This window comes from Manacus candei, unplaced genomic scaffold, assembly GCF_025592945.1.
Source record: "Manacus candei isolate 608988 ecotype Guabito, Panama unplaced genomic scaffold, ASM2559294v1 h1tg000003l, whole genome shotgun sequence".
Classification (NCBI taxonomy): Eukaryota; Metazoa; Chordata; class Aves; order Passeriformes; family Pipridae; genus Manacus; species Manacus candei.
Genome location: NW_026138051.1, coordinates 7,938,507 through 7,960,743, shown reverse-complemented (window position 1 = coordinate 7,960,743; position 22,237 = coordinate 7,938,507). Strand labels below are relative to the sequence as shown.

Below are 22,237 nucleotides of genomic sequence, written 5' to 3'. Positions count from 1 at the left end.
CAATAAAGCGATAACAAAATGTATCTTAGAACACATGGTGTAAAATCCTATGTATTTTTAGAGCTATTTGTCATTCTAGCCAATGATATAATAATTGAGAGGAAAAATGATAAAGATTTAAATGGTGAAGAGACCAAAGAATTGAACTAAAGGTAGCAAGGCTAAATACCATCAAACATAACCAGTCTTTCCAGACAATTCTTTAAGAGTAACAATGTTCTAAGGCTTAATATGAAAATCAAATGTTTAATTTAAGAAAATATCACAGCAACTAAAATCAGTAGGAGTCCTCTGCTAGTATAAACATGTAATCTTGAAGAATATTTTTTTCTCTGTTAGGCAGCATCAAGGTCAACAGAGTAGAAAGTTAATGAGAATTCCATGTTGTGTTCAACCTTTGGCCAACGTGGTGTTTTGTTAAGCAGAACTTACAAAGCACCAATGAAAAACATTAACAGTAAAGCATGATTTGTGTTAGTGTAAAGAAGGCAGGACAACAGAACAGAGAAGATAAAGGATAATTCAGCAGAGGAAGGAAGTGGGGCTTACCGATAACGTAGGCGAGCAACAGCGCCAGGGTCACCGTGATGGCAGTGGCACTCAGAGCTGTGCACTTCCAGTTGCAACACCTGTAAGGTTTGTTAAAAGTGAAGGCAGGCCTGGAAAAGGTGCTTCTAGGAAGAGGCCTAGGAGGTGGAGAGTAAACAGTATTGGATGTTAAGGGATAGTTCTGACTGGCTGCGCTGAAGATGGCTGAAGACCCAGATCCATGTTTAAACAGGAAATGCCTACAAAAAGAAGACAAAGAACAATGTTGTAAAAACCACTTTGTGATGTAAAAAGCGAAAGGTACTATATAAGCACTGTGTGGTTGTATTGCCCCATGTAAGCACAGTGTGGTAAATACTGCACATATCCACAGAAAATATCAAAGACAGGAAAATGTATTTCAATACCCTCTATACTGGAAGTTTTTCAACTACACTACAAGATTTCGAGCAATTTTTTAGTGAAATCATATAAATGAATTCTAAACTATCCTCCCAACGTTTCAGAGTATTGCTGAGGAAAGGTTGTTTCTCAGCAGAGCACTTGGGATCCTCCAAAGACAAGCAGTCCCTGTGTGCCTTGTTCACAAGTGTGCCAGAGACAGGGGAACTGTTGCCAGCAGTACCCACTCCATCCAGAAACACACAACTGAGTTCACCTCACCAGGAGTACCCACAATATGCTGAAGCCACTTACTACTCTGACCACTTATTTTTTACCAAGGAATATAGGAAATTACAGAAAAAAAAAAAAGGTGACTACTTAGTCACCTGATCTACAAGGATAATCCATTTTGAAGGACTGCAGTCACTGTATAGGCAAGTACAATTTCTTTACTGTTCTTAATTGAGCTATTTTGAGAGCAGTTTTTCTTCAAATGCTTTTGCCTACTGTGGTGATTCTCAAACACACTAGGAAAGAATTCATTTGGAGACCTATTTTCAGGACTGATTGCCTTCAAGAAAAAAAAGCAAAGACTTACATTAGCACAAAAAATAAGGTACAGAAATGTGCCTTGCAGAACAGGCTCTGGTGCAGAAATATAAAGTGGTTGCTTATAGGACAAAGGGTGCTTTTCATAACTGTCAAGTGCTCTCCAAGAGAATTTGGGAAAGGTTATTTAACATTAAACGATAGCTTATTGTGTTATGTACTCAGAAGTTTTGGCAAAAAGGACAAGTTCAGGGCTGACCATACCAACCACTTATTCTTTTGGAAACAACAACTTTATTTGGACCTTCTTTCCTTTGTTTTATCCAAGGGAGCAAACTTCTTCAGTGCACTCTTTTCTGACAGGTGCACATCTAAATCTCATGCCACAGCCTGCACCCAAAGACGTTTAGAACATCTCGGTGTTCCCCTGTCTCAAGCCATGAGGTCTGAGCTGAGAAAGCAAGGGAAATGGCATTGACATTACACACCTTGAAAGAACAAGGCCCACCTTGGCCACAGGGCTGCCACTAGAGTATTGTTTCAGTCTGAATATCTGTAGACTTTCTGCTGAGTACCCCAACTCAGGGAGGCATTTCCTAGAGACCAGCATTCAACTCTCCCGAGCTTGCCAGCTCTTGTTCTGCGACCCAGACACTGATGTGAAGCAACCACCAACCTGCAGTTCAGACAGGCCCTACCATATCACCTGTGCTGGGGATACTGGTTGCCCTCAGTTGTTTCTGCTAAAACTGAAGGAGGACCTTGTGTTTAGAATCTTATGACACTGTGATTCCTGCAAGCCAAAAATCACAGACACTTTTCAGCTGAAGTTAACTGGCCAATGCTGACACGATCCAGAATCTTCCCAATGGCAAATGTACCTTTACACCCTTCAGCAAAGCACAAGAAAAGTTTTTGAATGCATATGTGGATCAATCAATCTGTGCTGGTAGAATTTCTTTGACGGATACTCAGCAGGATGTACGCAGGATCAAACGCTCAAGAGTATGAAACATGGTTATACTGTGACATTTGACTTTAAGAATATTGTAAATACATGTTCCTGAAAAGGTAATTGCTAAAATCATGTAATGAGTATGATATTATGTATTTCCACTATAAGATTTTAAAAGAAAGGTTACAATTTTCAAAATGCTAGATTATAGAAAATAAAAAGGTATTACAGAGCAGTTTTGTCTTTGAAAGGGCCCTTTATTCAGATAGTTACATAAAAAAGAAGGTAAATGAGAATACAGGTTAGCTTGCATCACTGTTTACAGTGCCAATGAATCAGGAATCTTATGATTAAACCATGAGAATGAAATTTGAGTACTAGTTACTGCTCGTCATAATTACCCAAGTGAACCACACTCGGACAAAACAGGACAATTAACCCTGACTGAGTGCAGATCCTGGCATTATATCACACAACACAGCCTAGTTTTCCTTCCCACTGACTTTCACAGCTGTAGATATATACATTATAGAGATGGCAGTGCTCTGAACATTGTAATGTTACCCGTGACTCATTAAATTCAAAAATTCTAAACTCAAATATAGCAAAATAATACATTCAAATGAAGTAATAGAACTGCCTACAGGACTTTATAAACCTGCTTCCTTCCTACCAGGCCATGAGATCACAGCTGGTTATTTTGGATTCAATGCTTCATTGTCACACATGGAGGCTTTTGCAAGTATGGGAAGCTTTACTTCTCAGTCAGCAGTTAAGATACAGTCACTCAGACTTCTGGTAGGAGAGACTGTCAAGGCAAAATTCCCATTGATATTCAAAGAAACAGAAACAGAATCACCATATAATGTTATAAGATATAAGCATATACATATAAGAAGTATGTATGCATATATACATGTACATATATATACACACAAATATTATGAATATAAAAAATCAACTGTTCTTTACTTGCTTTATGTGTTCAAGACATAATGACAAAAACTACTTATTTGATAATTTCTCATTTAAATTTTTTGGAAACTGCAGCAAAAAGGTCTGATATTGGCAGTATAGATTGTCCTTTATAGTGCATAGCTCAAAGGTATCAGAGGTAAAGGGAAGGAAATGCTCAACTGAAAGTTGTTATTATTAAGGCCCTAACAGCCTCCAATCAATAGCCAGGAATAATTTCATTCTCTTGCACAGGGATTTATAAAAGGGGCTTGATGGTAAAAGGCCAGCGTGCAGAGGGATGCCTTTATTATCAGAAGAGAGTACAGAAGCTGGATCCAGCTCAGTCCATTTTGGACAGATGACTCCATTCACACAGAGTAGAATTTAAATCGCTCTAATTTGTAATAAAACTGAGATTCTGAAGCAATGGTACACTGAAACTGAGCTATCAGTGAAATAATGTTGAGAACACGTTAAAAAACCCAATTGTTTATGCCTTCCATTTTTCTGAGAGTATATTGAGTACCCAAAGACATTTCTATAGAATTTGAAAAACACTGGTGGCACAAAGACAAATTTCCAAAGCTAGACTGTGACTATGTTCTCATAAACTCAGACAACTCCTCATCTGTCTGAGCACACCACTGTTCCCAAAGGATGTCAGGACATGCTAAACTGTTGCTATCAATTCTATAAAATCAGACACTCTCCAAAGAGCAAAATAATAAAACCTGCAGTTCAAAAGTTTAGATGTGACTGCAGCCTGGTGTGTGCTTTAATATTTGATCGAGGAGAAAAGCTGAGGCTTTTTTTTTTTTTTGTAAACTGGGAACACAAGAAAAATCAGAGAATTTATAAGGATAATTTATAACACCACTCCTTCCAACCAGAGAAATTCTAAATGTTCATGAAAACATCAAAAACATCCATAAGAAAGATGATAATATTCTCTTAAAAAGAGAAATATAGGACCTAATCTGTAAGGCATTTATTTGTGAAATAAAAGTCACTTAATATTAACACTGATAATTCCAATAGATAAATAAATATTAAAGGCTCAGTAATAACTTCATTTATAGAAGAGGCAGTTGGAAAACACTTCCTCTTGGAGATAATCACCCCTGTTTGCCTGCCTATCCATCTGTTCATTGCTACAAATGTAAAGATTTTGAACTTTGCATCCTCTCAACTGAAGTTAAGCGGAAGAAAAAGATCCTACCAGACTCAAAAAAATTGTAGTGGGGTAGGATCAAAGCCCTCATCCCCCACTCCCTGAATGCAATAAAACCAGCAAAAGGCCCAGTGAGCTCCCTTTGCCAAACTCAGCTGTTTGCCCTCTCCAAGCCCCTCTCGCTGCCCACCCCGTGTCCAGCACAGCACAAGCTGGGGAGTGAAGCACAACACACAGAGGCTCATCAGCAGCCAGGTCTCGACCTGCCCTGACGTGCTCAGTAAAGAGAAAAGCACTGAGGGAAGGGAGTTATTGGGGAGTTCAGGTGACACAAGGCATGAAATTAGACCTCTCAGTTCTGCTGGATACAGAACCAATTGCATTCTGGAAAGAAGCAGCTTCACGGGGCTCATCTGAGCACTCGTTTAACCTCGAGAGGGACGGCAGATAACTCCAAGAGTGCAGTTCATACAAATGATGAATTCTCAGCTAAGAGGAGGTTAGAGAAGAGTTCTCTGAGTCTAACACTCCTCTCTATCAGGATATTTCGTTATGTACTTTTGGCTTCTTACCTGGAATAGTAATTTAAGTCTTATAAAAGCTACTTGTGAAGCAACATCCCAACTGAATTCACGTGGCGGCAACGTAATATCATTACAGAAACCAGATTAACCCCACACAGAATTCCGTAATTAAATTCTGAGAAAATATGTTTCTATCCCAGTACTGCAGAAATGTCCCTCAACTTTGTCAAGGGCTTGGTATCACTTCTCTAAGTTCTATGTACTTACTCAGTGCCAGGTATCTGTACACCTACAAGTCCACCTTCATCTATTCCCATGACATGCTTTCTTTCCATTTCTATTAAAAATTACAGGTTTGTAAGAGGAAAAATGAAGAACAAAAGCAGATTTGAAAGGGAACCACCTGGTGAGTTAGAAACACAAATCTTGGTATACCTTGGCCAAAAAATTACTCTGCATTTCTCCTGGATAAACCAAGTAGGAAGACATTTGTACCTGTGTGTGTTTCACATTTAAGAAATAGTTACTTAAAGCATTACTAATTGCTGCAAAGCTTTGTGAGAGGAAAACTAAGAAGACTTCAGTTCAATCACTGAAAATTCTCAATTTCTTTTGAGCTAAATTTTATAATTGCATGTAATGCATATAACTGTATATCTATACCAATGTTTAACTGAAATAATTCCTTTAGAAGTCAACAGAAGGGCAAAGGGAATTTTCAAGAGGCACAGTAGCTGAAATGTAAGAAGGATTCTGATTTTTGGTATAACCAGAAACTATATGAAGACAGTAATCAAAAGGGGTTTGGAACTGATACATTTGCCCATCTACATTTGGCAAACATCAACAAGCAGCCCATTGGTACTTATTTTAAGTTATTTCATATTTCCTGGGACAGGGGTAAGAAGCAGAAATTTGCTCTTTCATGTGAGGGGAAAAAAACCCTTAGATATTACCTAAACTTAGATAATAATCAGAATAGGGACCTGTCTTTATAAATCTGGCATATGTCATGCAGTAAACTATATAGGATAAAAACAAGACAGATATTCTGAAGTAATATACAGTACAAGACACCTACTTGGCAACGAAGATACACACACTATACCCTCATCTTGAAACCAACCCAGGGAAGCTGTATCTGAATATAAGACTTGACATATCATTATAGATAGAATCTGACCTATAATTTTATCTGTTTTGTTTCACCTTTTGGTGTACAAGAACTGCAGGAACAAGAATTCTCATTGGTAAAAGAAGAGGGAAATGGCCATGAAAACTATTTATTTAATTTATTTTATAATTCTATTTTTATGTGCATAATTGAAATAAATTTGAAACCCCCTGGAGATTTGTCTTTGGGAATAGAACTGCTTTGTTAAAATTTCCTCTTTGAGTTTGACTTGCTTTTTGAATCATTCATATAAAATTGCCTCCCTTTATTCACTCATATTTTCTTTATATAGCCTTTGAAAACTCAGCCCTGTGACCCTGGATGTGAAAGGATGTAAAAGGAATCTGTATCCTTTACTTTTCACTTTAGTACAGAACAAGAAATGATGCAATGCTGACTCACTTGTCTGTTGTTGCTGTAAGGCAAACTAAGCCTGTTAACCAGGTGGCTAAACCTTCAAGTCCCTGGCAGAAATCTGGGACAATAATTATACAGATATAGGACAGTGTCAAAATCAATCAGGAACAGTTTCTAAAATGGACCAGTTGTCCAAAACACAACTGGTTTTATTGGCTAATTTAAAAAAAAACCATACAACTAAACATTACCACAAAGAGGACATAAATTATTCTTGTATTTTTGGTTATGTGTGTTTCATAGAAAGCTAGCAGGCTGCTTGCTCATTGGTGGCTGTAAAATAGCAACATAGCTTTACTTTTAGTTATAACTTTATAAACCATATCATTATTCAAAATAATGAGCAAAGAGTATCTGCAATATGATTGTTCAAGTTACTATAGTTAGCCTGCATAAAGAAGCCTTACACAAATTCCAGGGAAGCCCACACCAGAGCTTCTCACAAAGAAAAAACACAATAGAGTATATGAACAATTTAAATCACCTTATTGTCCTTAGTGACTGGATCTCAAATTATTCAAAAGCAGGACTCTCGAGTACCATTGCTGCTGACATGAAAGCTGTACTTCATTGCAGCTGACAAATATTTGTATTTTTATTTTCATTAAAGACACCTTCATTCTCACATTATTAAATTTAAGGTCATATTTACGGCTTTTATTTTAAGTTCATGGTCATATTTTACAGTTTTCAATTTATCTTTTACAATTCAGAAGGCTGAAATATTTTTAGATATTTTCTGCTGTGCAGTGAAAACACACGGGACTCAGACTGAATTTAAAACCCTTTGCCATGTGTCTGTTTTTAATATGGTCAGCCTCTATATTGGTCAGATTTATTGTTTAATTAGGTAGAAAATGAGAAAATACAAGTGAAATGTTACAACAGCAAATACTGCCCGACATGATTTGAAGAAAAGATCATAAAGGAAGCCCTCCCCTGCATTTATTCTTGGAAGAGCCCCAAATCTGGTCATTTAACTCAGGAGTAGGTTCCACTGGCAAACAAGTTCCTAATGAATTGCAATGTTCAAATAGAAATTGTCTCCCTGCTTGGTGGCTTATGATCATGAACACCTGTGTGCCTTGGGAGCTGTTAAAGCCATTCTGTTTGCTATGGAAACATTGAACAGGGAAAAAAAGGTAGGCACAAAAGTGCTTTCTGTGTCTCTACACTGGAGGAACGATTCACAGGACCCACAAGATGCTCAAATGCAGAGACCAAGGAGAAAGAACAAACCTTGCAAAGAGTTCACAGCAAACCATGTTGGTGTGTGTCTAGATATGCATTTTTATTTAATTATTTTTGCTTCTAGAACTACTCCAGCTTACACAGAAAGGGACTGTGTGATTTGAAAGGCTATCAAATGTACTTTTTGAAGAGCACAAATAAGTATATGCTTGATTTAAAAAGAACAAAGGAAAACCCTAGTACAGAATAAATCTCTTGCTTGTTGTCAAGATCCCCCCACATATATGAGAGAATTATAATCAAGATACTTTTAGAAAAAAAAATCCAGCTACTCATAGCTATGTACCTTAAATAACTGTATAATGGAGAAAGGAATGACTCCATCTATGTGATGATCTGAATATACTTCTTGCACCCCAAAACTCTCCAAGTTCTCAAGTCTTTAGAGACATAATCAAAGTTTAGGGCTCTGAAATATTGCTGAATAGTAACTGAAAATCATAACTGCCTTGAACCCCAAATACTTCTCTTATTATTCTAGTACTTCAAAGTTTTATATAAATTAATGATAATTGAATCCCAGGGTTATGGTCTGGTACCTCACTGTCCCTTTAGAGGAGCTATTACCATGGTGATAAGATTGCTTAAATTAAGCTGTCTTTTTCCACAGGACTTGGCTCATTGCCAGTGCAGTGAAGGGAGATTTCAGTCCATTCAGCACAGCATTAACCTTACTGCCAATACTGCTAAATGGGTTAGAGGAACTAGGAAGAAATTTGATTTAAAAAATGAAGGAACAAGCAAATATGTTAAATACTGAAGCACAAAACAGGACTAGTTTCAAATCCCACTTTGAAACAAAATCAAAATTAGCTAAGTTTCGAGATTTAGACAGAAAACTTAAAAATTCCAATGTTTTGGTGACCTAAATGCAAAGCTTTACTCAAAGTAAGTGTGTCCAATGGTTTATCAGAGTATAGGGAGGATGAGAGAAAATGCCAGGTAAGAATCCCTACTTAACATCTAGTTTTTACTTCTTATTTGGGAATTTGACTGAAGTGGGAAAATAAATAGCAAACAGCAGAAAAAAAAACACAAAACTGAATAAAAAAGCAAGATATGGAAACAAATAACTGAGTGAACTAGCAGGGCATGGAGCAAATGAAAAACACCACTTTGAATTGTCAGGGTTTAATACCTACTCCATAAAAAGTAGTAAGCTATGTACAGATGAGGTTGTCAGAGATAATGACAATGTATTACACTGTAAATCATAAGATTTGAAACATTAGAGCAAAGTATCTGTGAAACCTGAAAAAACAATTATTTTAGTGGAATGGAAGGGAATAGGCAATAGGTTGCAAGTACTTTATTCTAGCGCAGAAGAAAAAAATCAATTTATGTAAGAGCCCAATAACATTACCCTAAAAAAGAGAATCAATGTTTCCGAGTTTTTATGCGTTGTGAGAGATCCTTGCAGTCTTTTTCTGGCAATACTTACAAATTATTTCTCAGTGTGACAATGAAATTACTTCATGTTCCTAAGAAATTTTAATAATGAATATGTTATTCTTCCCAAACAGGCTGTGCATGCACACAGGCAGAGCCTGCATTTGCATTACGGTGCTGAAGGTGCAGCACAGTCAGCCACCAGCTTGAGCTGTTACACCTCCTATAGCTACAGCTCATCTCCAATTTCTTGATCAACAGCTGTTCAATGACACATCCTCTGAAGTTTTAAAGGCGTTCTTAATTCTTATTTTTGTTCGAGTTGCTTTTAATCAGAATAATTGCCAGAGTTAAACAGCTGGCCTTAGCAATGACACACAGATAAACTCTAACCTTGGCTTCGACAAAAGCTTCTGTGAACTTGAACAAGTCATTTCATCTTTCCAACTCAGTCTTCTTATTAAAGAGTTGGGTTAATAAACTAAGTTCTGACAAAACTGTTTGGCAGATTAGTGCATATAACACCTCTAGATAAAGCACAAAACAGAATTTCTGTTTTGCCCTTTTCTGTAAAAATATAACCAAGTTTTACCCTCCAAAAAAACTTTCAGAACACATACCTCAGCATACATCTTTACTACAGCCTTTTGTGTTCTAATCTAGGGTTTCAAAGTCTGATTAGGTAAGAATACATGTTTAATCAGAAAACTGCAAACTTTTTCAGAATTATAGAATTTTCTTTGACATAAATATGACACATTACCATTATGAGTAGACTCATAAACTTGCTAAATTTCTGACTGTCCAGAGTGAATAGGTTTTACAGTCACATGATTAGTTCTAGGAAATATTCTCCTGTCTGAAAATTCTGTAATATTCCACAGCAGTAGAGAAAACATCAAGCACATGTGCTGATTATGGATTAACAGGAGATACAGCTGGAAAAAAAGCTGAACATGTGCATTCTGATTTTTGCCTAGTTGTTGCAGTAGGGAATACATTACTGTCTAAGTCTTCTTTTTGAGGCAAATGTTCCAAACTGAAAAAAAATAATCTGCTTAGACACATTAGGTATGTAGATATTAGGTAGATTTGGTACTATTAAAGATTTAGCACAGAAACATGGCTGCCATTAACATGTTTCCCCTTATTTTGTAGGATTATTTTTAATGGGTAGCTAAATATTAACGAAGAAGGAAATCAAGAGAATCCAGATATTAGGCCAAAGTATCTGTTCAATTCTAGCTGAATCATTCACTGTAAAAGGAAGGAAAAACAAGCTGCAAGCCCTTCTTTTCTCTAAGGCTGTGTGTGTACTATAGACTTCTGGGAAGTGGTGATCACAAATGTTTTTTATTACAACATTCCCCTGCTGTAGCACTTGTCTGCACATAAACTGCAGATACATTTTGGCAAACAGACTCACAGATTTCCTTTTGGATTATATAGCCTTTCAGCCAGCTTCTTAGGAGGCTGCAGGGAGCAACCAGAGGGGGCATGAAATCAGCTGAAACAACCACTGAAGGGCCGGAAAGCGGAAAATTCCCAGACTTAGTGAATGAATAATGTGCAGCCCAAAGGATGTTTTCCATTCTGAATTCCTAATCCAACTCACAGCCCTTTATATAATTATACATCTACCTATATATCTCCGTATTTGTGTTTGAGAAGCTTTGAATTTGCAAAAAAATAATAAGAAACCAGAATAATTAAACTGAACTCAAAAGAGAAATGTATTGTGAAATATTTTCCCCCAGTGAGGTCTGATGAGAATCCAGTGAACAGGGATGCAGGGAGGCTGAACAAGATCTACCTGGCTGTTAATTGAAGAGAACCAAAAGGTACTTCAAGGGTACAGAACACCGAGGGATCAGCCTTCTTGCAGCAGAAGGTATAGACAGATATATGAGATTGTTACATGAGAAACGACAGAGATTCATCTTTATAAAGACTGTGTAAGCAGACTCTTTTAGCTCTAGAAGGAGTAGCTGAACTAAAATGTTGTTTATGTTCTCTTTTGGAGAAAAGTTTCCATCCTCCTTGATTCTTTTTGAGATTTGTCCTTAAGATAAATAAGGAAAGTATTATTTCAGAATGAATTGGCGTATTCTTCAATCCCAATTTAATAGCAGAACTAAAACTTAACACTTCTGATGAGGAGCAGTTAAGTGTTTAAAGATGGATATTAAAATTAAGTTTTGTAATAAAATAAAAACAACCATTTTATAAGAGAACCAAATTTATGTTTCAGTGATTAATTCTGATAACTGGACCTTGGACATATGTGTTTAAAAAGAAAACATTTCCATGTGTAATACCTTTTATTTTCTGGATCAAATTAGGTGGATGTTAGACATTCTCCTGCTTCAGCAAACAAGACTTTCACAGAGAGTCATGCACTTTACATGCCAAAATCTAAAGGAAATCCTAGTTAAAACCTCCTGGTGTTTTGCTCACAATGAAGAGGACTGAAGAAAATCAAGGTCTTGTTTTAAAAATCAAGTCAGCAAACACACTGTAGTTGAAAGCCATCAAATTAGTTAATACTTATCAGGAAGAAAGAAACAAACAAAAAAGCTTATTATAGCAAAAAAGTCAGAGGAGACTGTGCAGAACTTTGAGTACTGAAATACAGGTTGTCTGAATATAGAATGTGTTTGTGATCAAATATATTTCAGAGTAGATTATTCATGTAAATTGTGAATGATCCTAAAGTTGAACCTCCCTTTCCCAGCTCCCAAGGGTAAGGCTTGCCATGCTCAATACCTGCCTTGGGCCTGTATCATTGCTCCATTACCAAATGATTATCAAATTACATTCTTTGTGTATAGATTCAATAAAGTATTTAAATATGCATTGAGGAAAATATTATTTTAGTATTATTTCCTACCTAATCTGCAGGAAACCTACAGCCTGACTAAATCAGCTCCAGAGGTCCCTTCCCACCCCAACCCCAATCCTAACCATTGTGTGACTCTGTGCGACTCCAGAAGTGCCAGAGTGCACTGATTAAACCAAACCTCTATTTGCTGATTACAAAATGGTCCTGGGAGAATGTGGCAGAGCAAGACAAATGCACAAGCACAAATCCTGACCGCAAACAACCACAAAATACTCATGTAACCCACACATCTAAAGAAACCAACGTCTCCCAAAACTCTGCAAAACGTGCATTTATGAGTATTAACGATCCATACAAACCAAGCAAATAAGGCCTCACATGGTTGCTCAAATCAAAACACACCAGCATGTCCTGAATGACAAGCTTGTAATTGCCCATCACCATCTCATGGCACTGCCAGGCCACCTTCCCATTTTTTTTTTTCCTTTTCTCCCTCCCCAGCGCTTGAGATATTTTGTGCACCAAAGGTTGGTCTGTACCTGGTTTCCAGCGGGATGTTGCTGTTCAGGACCCAGCTGTTATGGAGATGCACTGAGTCCTGGGTACTGGTGGGGGGAGTTGGGGCAGCAGGGCTGGGCTGGCTGCGAGTGGTCATGGATCTTCTCTGGAGAGAGTCGGCCGTGGGAGGCGGTTTCCTGGCGCAGGTGCAGGCGTGAGGAGGTGGAGGCGGTGGTGGGAGGGGTCTGAAGGTAAACTGGTTATGTGGGCTACCTGGCATATCTGAAACAACATGGGAAAAGCACAGAAACCCCACAGAGGGTTATTATTTAAGAAGAAAGATGAAGACAGTGTTTGAATGTCGTTTTTGCAGTTAGTGGTTCATTTATGTTCATCTTAATTACAAAAAAAAATAAATGAATAAAAAGAGACTAAAGTCTTAAACTGAAGGAGGACAGATTTAGATGAGATATTAGGAAGAAATTCTTTATGGTGAGGATGCTAATGCACTGGCATAGGTTGCCCAGGGAAGATGTGGATTCTCCATTTATGGAAGTGTTCAAGGCCAGGTTGGATTGGGTCTGAGCAACCTGCTCTAGTGGAAGGTGTCCCTGCCCATGGCAGAGGGGTTCGATCCAGATGATCTTGAAGGTACTTTCCAACCCAAACCATTCCATGATACCACGATATAATAATTATTGGAAATAAAGCATTGTGCTTTATCATGTTGTTAACCCTATTTCCTCTAAAATAAGTTGCAACATGTGAAATAATTTAAATATAACAATCTACTGAAACAGAGACTACCAGATACAGATGCACATCCCACAGTGCTGTAGTTCAACAACAACAAACAACCCAAAAGAAACCAAAAAATAAAAAGAAAAGAAAAAGAAGAAGGTGTAACATTCACTTAATTTGTCATAGGATTTTGGGGGGAGTAAGGTGAAGAACAAATAAATCAAGCTGACATGGAATTGCAGCACAGATACAAGCTGATTTCATGAGGTATAGTTCTCATTTAAGAACATCTGTGAAAGAAATAGACACAGTATAAAAATTAGTTTTGCACCCTAACAAACATCTTTCATAAAACAAGGTTAACACATTTCTGCGAGTCTGTTATTACATTTCTTAAATGGGAGCTGAGAAAAGGTCTCTGAAGCACTGATGATCCAGACAGCCAGAGAAAAGGTTCTAAGGTAGATGAGCTGGCAAGGAGCTCACAGCCACTGGGCCAGACTGAGGAGACAAAGACAAATGTGGCAGGTACCCAAGGCCCTGTTACCTGTGCTGTCCTCATCCTCCAGGACCCCAGAGGGAGGTTGTAGCTGCACTGTCCTGCCCTGTGCTAGTGCTGCCACTCAGCTCTAAGGTGTCTTGAATCCTCATGCAAAGGACAATGCAGACACAAAGACAGCATAATTGTATGTTCAAGGGACAATAAAAGTTTGTTTTCTCTACTTCCCACAAGAGCCTCCAAAGCCTCTCATTACAGCAAGATACACAGCTATGGAGAATTGAGGCAAGAAATTCCCTTGTAAAGGAACAATAAGGAATACTTTGCAAAGAAGATGCTTATAAAAATTGCTGCTAGATTGAGTGAACTGTGAAGTTATTAACCTGAAACTTCTCCAGCTACTTCACCTCAGTGTCCAAGGCAGCTTTATCCCACTTCTGTACTCACCCTCACTCTCCCTTTTACCTCAGCAGATGTCCAGTTACATTTGCACAAATCCAGCTGGAGTGAAGCTCTGATGAACCTGCAAAAATTCCCTGCAAGGAACTGTTGTTGCCATCCATTTACAACACATGCTTTCTTTAAATTATGACATGATGTGTCTTCAAGGTGAAAGATGAAAGTGTGTTCCCTCCTTTCTTGGAACGGCTTGCGGAGAAAAAGCACTTTTTTCTCTGTGACAGTCACAATTTACCCCAACTGGAGAAACAAGGTTGTTCAGTGTTCCACATAAGCTTTCCTATGCTGTGGTAAGCAAAGCTGTCACGGATTTGGCCCGGGCTTAATCCTTTTAATTTCATTGATCTTTTATCAAGGTAGCATTCTTACAGTTGCACTAAGGTTTATGCTGTAATATTAGTTTGCATACACCAGAAAAGCATTTCTAAGCATATTAGAAAATTGGAGACCTCAGTAAATTAAATCACTGGAGTCAACAGTCCAGGGCTCCAAAATAATCTGCGAAGGCACTTTCATATAATAATTAATCTCAGTAAATCCTGTATCCTGTTATTTAAGAACTGAAAGCTCCCCAAATCTTGGACATAATATTTGATGTCCAGCATCCTCACGTATTTGATCAATGGCATTCCCTTACTTAAAGTATCAGTCTTAAATCCACTCTACAGAAAATCCGCAGGTTTATTATACAACCTATAATTTGCATGACAAGACATTTTAATGGCTGAGCCACTGTCCTGCTAGAAAAATGCTGATCTTTGCCAGGACACACAGTTGGACTCTACAAGGTACATCAAAAGCTGTGCAGCAAATGCTGAACAGCCAAGGTAACTGCTTCCCCAGGTAAATGGGAAGAAAACCTGTATAATTCATATGGCAACACATCTTTTAGTTCCTTTCTTCCTCCTTTATGTGTCCTGTCCCTATCCTGCCAATAGCACACAATTATCTGACAAAGAGTTTAGTTTTTTCTATGCAATAGACTGGTTCTGCTTTGTGAACCATAAAGTCTTTCTGGTTGGTAGGGTACCTTATACCTCCCAGCGTAATTTATCACAATACATCAACACATCAGATTTCCTGGGGGATTCCTTTTTAATTATCACACTTGTCACCCTTTTGTCCAGCTACTGGCATCACAAAAAACCTCACATCAGATCCTGAGTATTTTGGTGATTTAAAAAGTCTTCTGCATCAGACCCTCATTTCAGTGAAGCACTGCAAACTCATTATGCTGAGAGTCAGCCTGAGTTTCCAATTAGTTGTTACAGACTTTCTACTTTGGTAAAGTTGTTTTTATTTTGTTTGAAACTAAGTCTATATCTCATTAACTTTATATCACAAAAAATGTTGCTTGGGAGATAAAGCAGCATTAAATCTAAATATTCACACACTTCTTCAAGACTCTAAATAAACAGCAGATTCTGTAAAATAACTTACTGCAAAATCATTTAAACTCTTAAAAAGGCATAATATGCCAAATAATTTGTATATGGTATTCCACAGTTTTGGAGCACAGACCTCAGCAGCTCCTCTTCAGCTGCTTTTTGTTTCAGGAGATGCAGTAATTCAGATCCTGCTTTTTTAGTAGGCCTCTGCTTTTCAGAAAGTGGGAAGTTAACTCAGACAATCCCCTGACACTGCCATGCTGTTTGAGCTCTGCCATTCTGTTCAAAAGGTATTGGATGCACAGACTGATGGATAAGAGCAGCATTAACATAAACTCATCTTCCTTAAGAGTCAGGCTAAAATGCTATTGCAATCATAAACATGTAGCCAAATTGTTTTACAGACTGACAAAAATGAAATAAACAGCTTAATCAACTCGTTAGCACATGATTAAAAATTAGTTTTGAAAATTAGCCAAGCCTTGGCAGAACTACTTTCCTAACAGTTTTGAAATATACTTTACTATAGTTTTTGGATCCATATAAAGGAAGGGGTAATTGAACTGTTTTATCATTTACTGACAAGACTACAATAGCCTGTATTGTTATTAAGTGAAGTATATCAGAGAGAATATACTAAAACTCAATGAACCATAAAAGGTTTGCATCCAACCTGTAGTGCTTTTGAGATATTTTAACTTTTTCAGTTCCTGAATTCATTATTTCCTGGTATGTTTGGATTTTTAAATTTTTCTTTTTTTACTGGATGTGTCTCAGTTGAGTATGAATTAGCTGGCAATCCATTATTTAATGAATGAAATTGCAACATATGTTCAGAGAGTTTATTTAAAGATTCTATGGGGATACTACTGCTCAGTTAAAAATCAGTCTGTGATTGTTTTTCAAGCAGTCTTTGAATTACAGGATGGTTTGGGTTGGAAGGGACCTTGAAGACCATCTTGTTCCAAACCCCCTACTGTAGGCAGGGACACCTTCCACTACACCAGGTTGCTCCAAGCCCCATCCAAACTGGCCTTGGACACTTCCAGAGGTGAGGCAGCCACAGTTTCTCTGCACCCTGTGCCAGGGCCTCACCACCCTCACAGGGAAGAATTTCTTCCTAATATCTAATCTGTCAGTTTAAATCTGTACCCCCTTGACTTATCACTCCATGCCCTTGTCAAAAGTCCCTCCTGAGCTCTCTTATAACCCCTTTAGATAGCGGAAGGTGTCTAAGGCCTCGCTGGAGCCTTCTCTTCTCCAGGCTCAACAACCACAACTCTCAGCTTGTATTCACAGGAGAGATGAAGGAGCGTCATCGGCACGTGGAAAAGAAGTGGAAAAGATTCAGTGCAGGGAAGACAGAGAATCTGAATGCTTAAGACTAGAGCTAATTAGCACAGAATAAACAAACAGAATCACAGAATCAATTAGGTTGGAAAAGACCTCTGAGGTCACTGAGTGCAACACCACCAATGTCAACCAAACCACAGCACCAAGTGCCACGTCCAGTCTTTTCTTAAGCACCTCCAGGGGTGGTGGCTCCACCACCTCCTTTTGAAACAGCTCAACATTTAGCAGGCCCAGCTTTGAGAACTTTGTCATATCACTAGGATATGAAAGTATCTTACCAGTACCTTTAATAGCAACTTATCTTTAGATTATTGCTCTGCTGTATATGAATTTTTTCATCCTTACTTCACAATAAATCTCCCAGAATATGAAATACCAAACATCCTTAAAAAATTCCACAGACCTCATGGTTTTATGCAAAATAAAGTTTATATTGTAATGAAAACGTACAAACTAAATGGACTCAAAGTTTACACATGAGATAAAAGAGATGCAGAGATTTCCAGAGACCAGTACTACTTCCCACCACAGTGTACTGACTTGTGCCCACAGTGCTTTGAGCTTTCCCCTGCAGCAGATTTTCCTTGCTGAGTAGGTTGGGATGGTCCAGAACAGACTGAGGAAGGGAGGGACACCCAGGGATCATCAGGGTCTGGGGCTTTACAAGTGTACCCTCAAAAAGCCATGTATAGAATTTCATACCACGCTGCCACTCTAAGAGCAGAATGAATCCTGTCTATCATTTTTTAGGCTGTGCTGGAAACAAAGTACTTCATTGCCAAAGAAAGATTAACAGAGGTCTTATGCCATGTACTTTGAATGCTGTCAACAAGCATAAAATACAGCTGGATTTACATTATAATAATGTAATGATGTCAAAGAAGTGATGTATAACACGCAGTCCAATGTGTTCATATGGATTCCATTAAATGTTTCCTTTATGTTCTCACTATCACATATGTTCAATTCCCTTGAATCTCTTACAATTACGCACATACACGATAACAGCTTCTCACTCATAATCTGTGGATCACTTCAACAAAAAGAGATTTGGTTAAATAAGAATTCTAACAATTTCCTACTGCTTACAGAAACTTATTTCTCCTTCAGCATTTCCAAGTTTAGTCATATTTAACTCTTTAAAACACATTCACATTGCATGTGGTATGGTCTTACTGTGTAAGGAAAAAAAATCTATTCTGCACAGAAGCTACATGGACAGTAATGACTGCTTATGATGGCATCACTTCCTTTTCTGTTTTTATATTAAAAGTCAAAACTTGTCCTGTAAGACCCAAGTAACTGTATTTTGTAAACACTCATATTGGACCTCACTCTAGGAAACTTTATAAAACCATAATTACCCAGTTTTGAACACCAGAGTAAAAAGGAATGATGGGAGCATCACCAACAGGTCTCTCTTTAAAACACTGTTGCTTTTATGGAAGTGAAAGTTTTGCTTCTTTAATTTTGCTTAATACAATCTCTTGTCATGGTAAACTCAGCTAAAATTCCCTCTGAAGTCCATATTTATTTAGGTAGACTTAGATGAGCTTGGGATTTTCCCATTATTTTAATTTATGTTTTTGGTCCATTTCTAACACCAAATGCTATATTACTTAACTACTAGAAAATCTTCACAAATCAAATAGTATAAGTGGACATTATTACTTGCATATGATGTCGATATTAAGTATTAATCCCTTAAAACCCTTAGCAACAGTGAGCAGAAGGAATTTGCATTATCAGGACTCCTGTATTTGCCAGTAATTTGCCATTCTTGTTGCATATCAGGATGGTAACGCTACTGGGCTCCATTTCTGGTAAAACTTCAATTAGTGGCATGATAAAAGTGAAAAAAATATTATAGATCTCAGTGTTTTGGAAAATAAATTTGAAGTGTCTCAAAAGGGTCTGTGTAAACAACTATTTCTGGACTCAGCTGTAGAAAGATGAGAATCTTTCAGGCAAAAGAATGGAGGTTAGAACTAATCAGAGGAGGAAAGGCAGATCCCTGGGGAACTGTCACCTTTTCCAACTTTGTGGGTAGGATGCATTTAATAATATTCTAAAAAATTCTGGCATAATAATATTTCAAAAAATTCTGGCATCTGTCGTGTTTCTACTGTATGCTTAACTTGTCAGTTTTACTTTATACAATTCTTGAAATAAGACTGATATACTCTTTCTTTAAAGTATGTGTGGGGGAGTGTTTTTGCTTTTTCTGATGATAGAAATGTTAATATATCCAAACCCAAAGAAGGGCTTGTGGGCCCAAAGCTAACTCTTTTTTTCTGCAGCTGTATTGGCTGGTACAATGAAAGACATTACCTTTCCTGACAAACTTTGCCTCACTTTAGAGGCACTTATATCTGTAGAACATTGCAACTAAAACAGCACTACTCCTCCTTAATTAACTCCATCACTCAGCGTTTTAACTTGGGAGCCTGATTGCTGAAGTAGAATAATTTTGGTCATAAACACTGCACTGTCTCTCTCTGTGCTGTAGTTTGTAACCAGAAACGAGTTTCAGGCTCTAACGCTGGGTACTGAGGATGAGATGCAAGGTTTAAATGTTATCATGCAGAAGCACCTGACAATATAAACACGCTGATGTGTGTTCACATAAAATAAACAGTGCCAGAGGGGAGCGAAGAGCAAGAGCTCCTGAGGTGCTCTTATTCTACTGAGCTGCCTGAATTATACCTTTGTTCTGTGGTACTTCTTCATATAGCTGTTAAATACTAATGCACTCTATGCATAATATTTATGTGAAAAACATTCCATTTATGTGAAATGCTCACATTTATGCCAATTAATATGAAAAATTTGCAATGAAACTACCCTGCTCAGTCCCTTCCCTCTCCTTTGCTGCAGATGATACATCTGTCAGATTCTCTCTAATACCCACCCAGTTGAGACAGGACCCTCTAAAATCACTTCAGTGCCAACACAAGACAGGCTTCTTGGTGGTTGAATCACACAGGTCAAGGACAAAATGTGAAGGCAGAAGAAAAGCAGCTCCAGTTCTGATGGAGACTGGGGGAACAGCCTAAACAACCAGCTGAGGCTTCCAGTGGTTTGTTTAGCAGATCAAGCAGCTGCTGGTACAATTAACATCACACGACATTCAAAGGACAGAGTGAAGATTGACAGCTCCCAGCCAGCTTAGAGGTGATATTTTCAGGAGAATGTGTAATTTCTGCCATTACTTAAAAGTGGTGGGTTCAGTCAATATCATGAGTTGTAACTTCTATCAGTGGGAACTCACAGGGGACGGTACAATCACTATTCTAAAATTCTGAACAAAGCGGGAGAGATTACAGCTTACAGAGTAAGCCTATCATCTAGGTTTGCAAAAGCCAGGCACTTACAAGTAGCCTGGCAGCAAATTTTGATGACCTTAGAGGTGAACAGATTTTGATTAAAGAGCAGTTTATGATTGGTAAAATAGGTTGCAAGCAGTCATGGTTGTAAAAATTAATGTTTCCGCGGTTATTGATGGTTTTCGGCGGTGATAAATATTCAAGTTTTGGCCCTTGTGTTATTAAATTCATTAGCTGTGAGGGCTTTCTGAAAGGGATCTATGGGTAATGGAATTAGCAACTATAAATCATACTGAAATACACTGTGTATTTAGCCCAGTAGCTCAGTGGAAATATCATGAATATGGACATATTAAACCACTTTGTCACCACCCTGCCTGCCTCTTACCTGCTTCATCTGTGTTTCTGTTATTTTGCAACATTTTCAGGAAAAAAAGACTGCTTGAGGCCGTGCCCTGTTACAGACCCAAAAAACATAAAGCCCTGCAGCATCTGAGATCACTGCACTGCGAGGGTTGAGGTGAAAACTCTTCCCTTTTAGTACTTGTCTTCTCTAGGATGGGGACAGTGACATGAGTCCCACCAGCTGCCTGAAGTACAGAATCCTGTTCAACTTAAAGCTCAGCCACGAGAGAGACCAGTTTGCCTATTCAGATTTTTTATAAATATAACTATTCTGTGATTCTACAGAAATATATGATAAGCCCTAAATCATGGTTAAACCTGCCAGTTACATCAGGACCCAAACTCAAGCCCTGATGAGCCCTGAAATTACTGGGGGCAAGATCCCAAGCATATCTTCTATCTATTTTAACTCAGACAAAGCTAGTGCTTTGTTGGCAGCACTGCAAACTTATTCTAAGTTTACTTCATGGTGGAAGTACCTGAACTTTCTCAGTTCAAGGATGAATCATACTCCAGTTTCTCCCACCTGGATATATAAAAGCTTTGCTCAGGACACCTAACTCTCTGCACTCTGGATTATCCTGTCAAAACCAGACATCCAGAAGGTCTCCTGACATTATTTTGCAGAGTATAATTGAAAAGATCCATTTTTATGATCAATACCATTCTACAGATGTAGAAGCTTGAAGCTCTTCTGGATCATTCGGGAATTGTCTCTACTCCCATCTACTTCATTTTTAAGAGAAGCCTTTTAGAAAGATACTAATGAGGGAAGCAATATAGACTATTTTCTATGCTCATAGTATTCTGAAGAACATGTTTTTAGCTTATAGAGAAAAATGAAGATCTCTTTTATTCAATAAAACTGCATTCTATGTGTTTTTATTATGGATTTCCCCTTGACATTAAATAGCTTGATACAAACATATTTACATATATTTCCAGTGACTGTTATATAATTATAAGGAGTATTAAAAAATTCACTTACCTAGGGTTATATAATAACCTGTGGAGGGGAAGAAAAAGCTGTCAAATGCATCCATAATATGTAAACATTTTAACCGGCCCTCTGTATGTATATCTACCTCAAATTCGTCAAAATAATGCTAATGTAGTAGTGTTTTCTAAATAAATACCAAGATGTATTTTTCTTGACAGAAGACTGTGCAACTAAACTTTGTTTAGCACTGTAGCCAGTTAAACAGACTGTGATGCCTGTAAGGGTGAGGTATTAAAGCCTTAGGCAGGGCTCAACCTCAGCTGGAGGATACAGAGGAGCACCACACGTGGCCACCACTGAAATAAGCTAAAAAAGTATTTTAAGCCATATCATGGCATTGAGGATTTTAAAGAAGATTTGGGCAGATTCTATAGAATTGTTTACTTCTAGGCTATTTCCCTGCCTT

The 22,237-nt window shown here is 37.9% G+C and overlaps 1 protein-coding gene across 5 annotated transcripts in view; it reads right to left on the bottom strand.

Annotated features, from left to right (window-relative positions):
- The window catches only part of TENM1 (teneurin transmembrane protein 1), a 548,864-nt gene that overhangs the window by 140,467 nt on the left and 386,160 nt on the right, over positions 1-22,237 (bottom strand). For all 5 annotated transcript variants that reach the window (XM_051792682.1, XM_051792691.1, XM_051792676.1 and 2 more), the window contains 2 exons: positions 12,702-12,942; positions 550-788 (listed from right to left, as the gene is read on the bottom strand). In XM_051792682.1, coding sequence (XP_051648642.1) covers positions 550-788; positions 12,702-12,942 — 480 coding nt within the window. The remainder of the gene's footprint in view (positions 1-549; positions 789-12,701; positions 12,943-22,237) is intronic.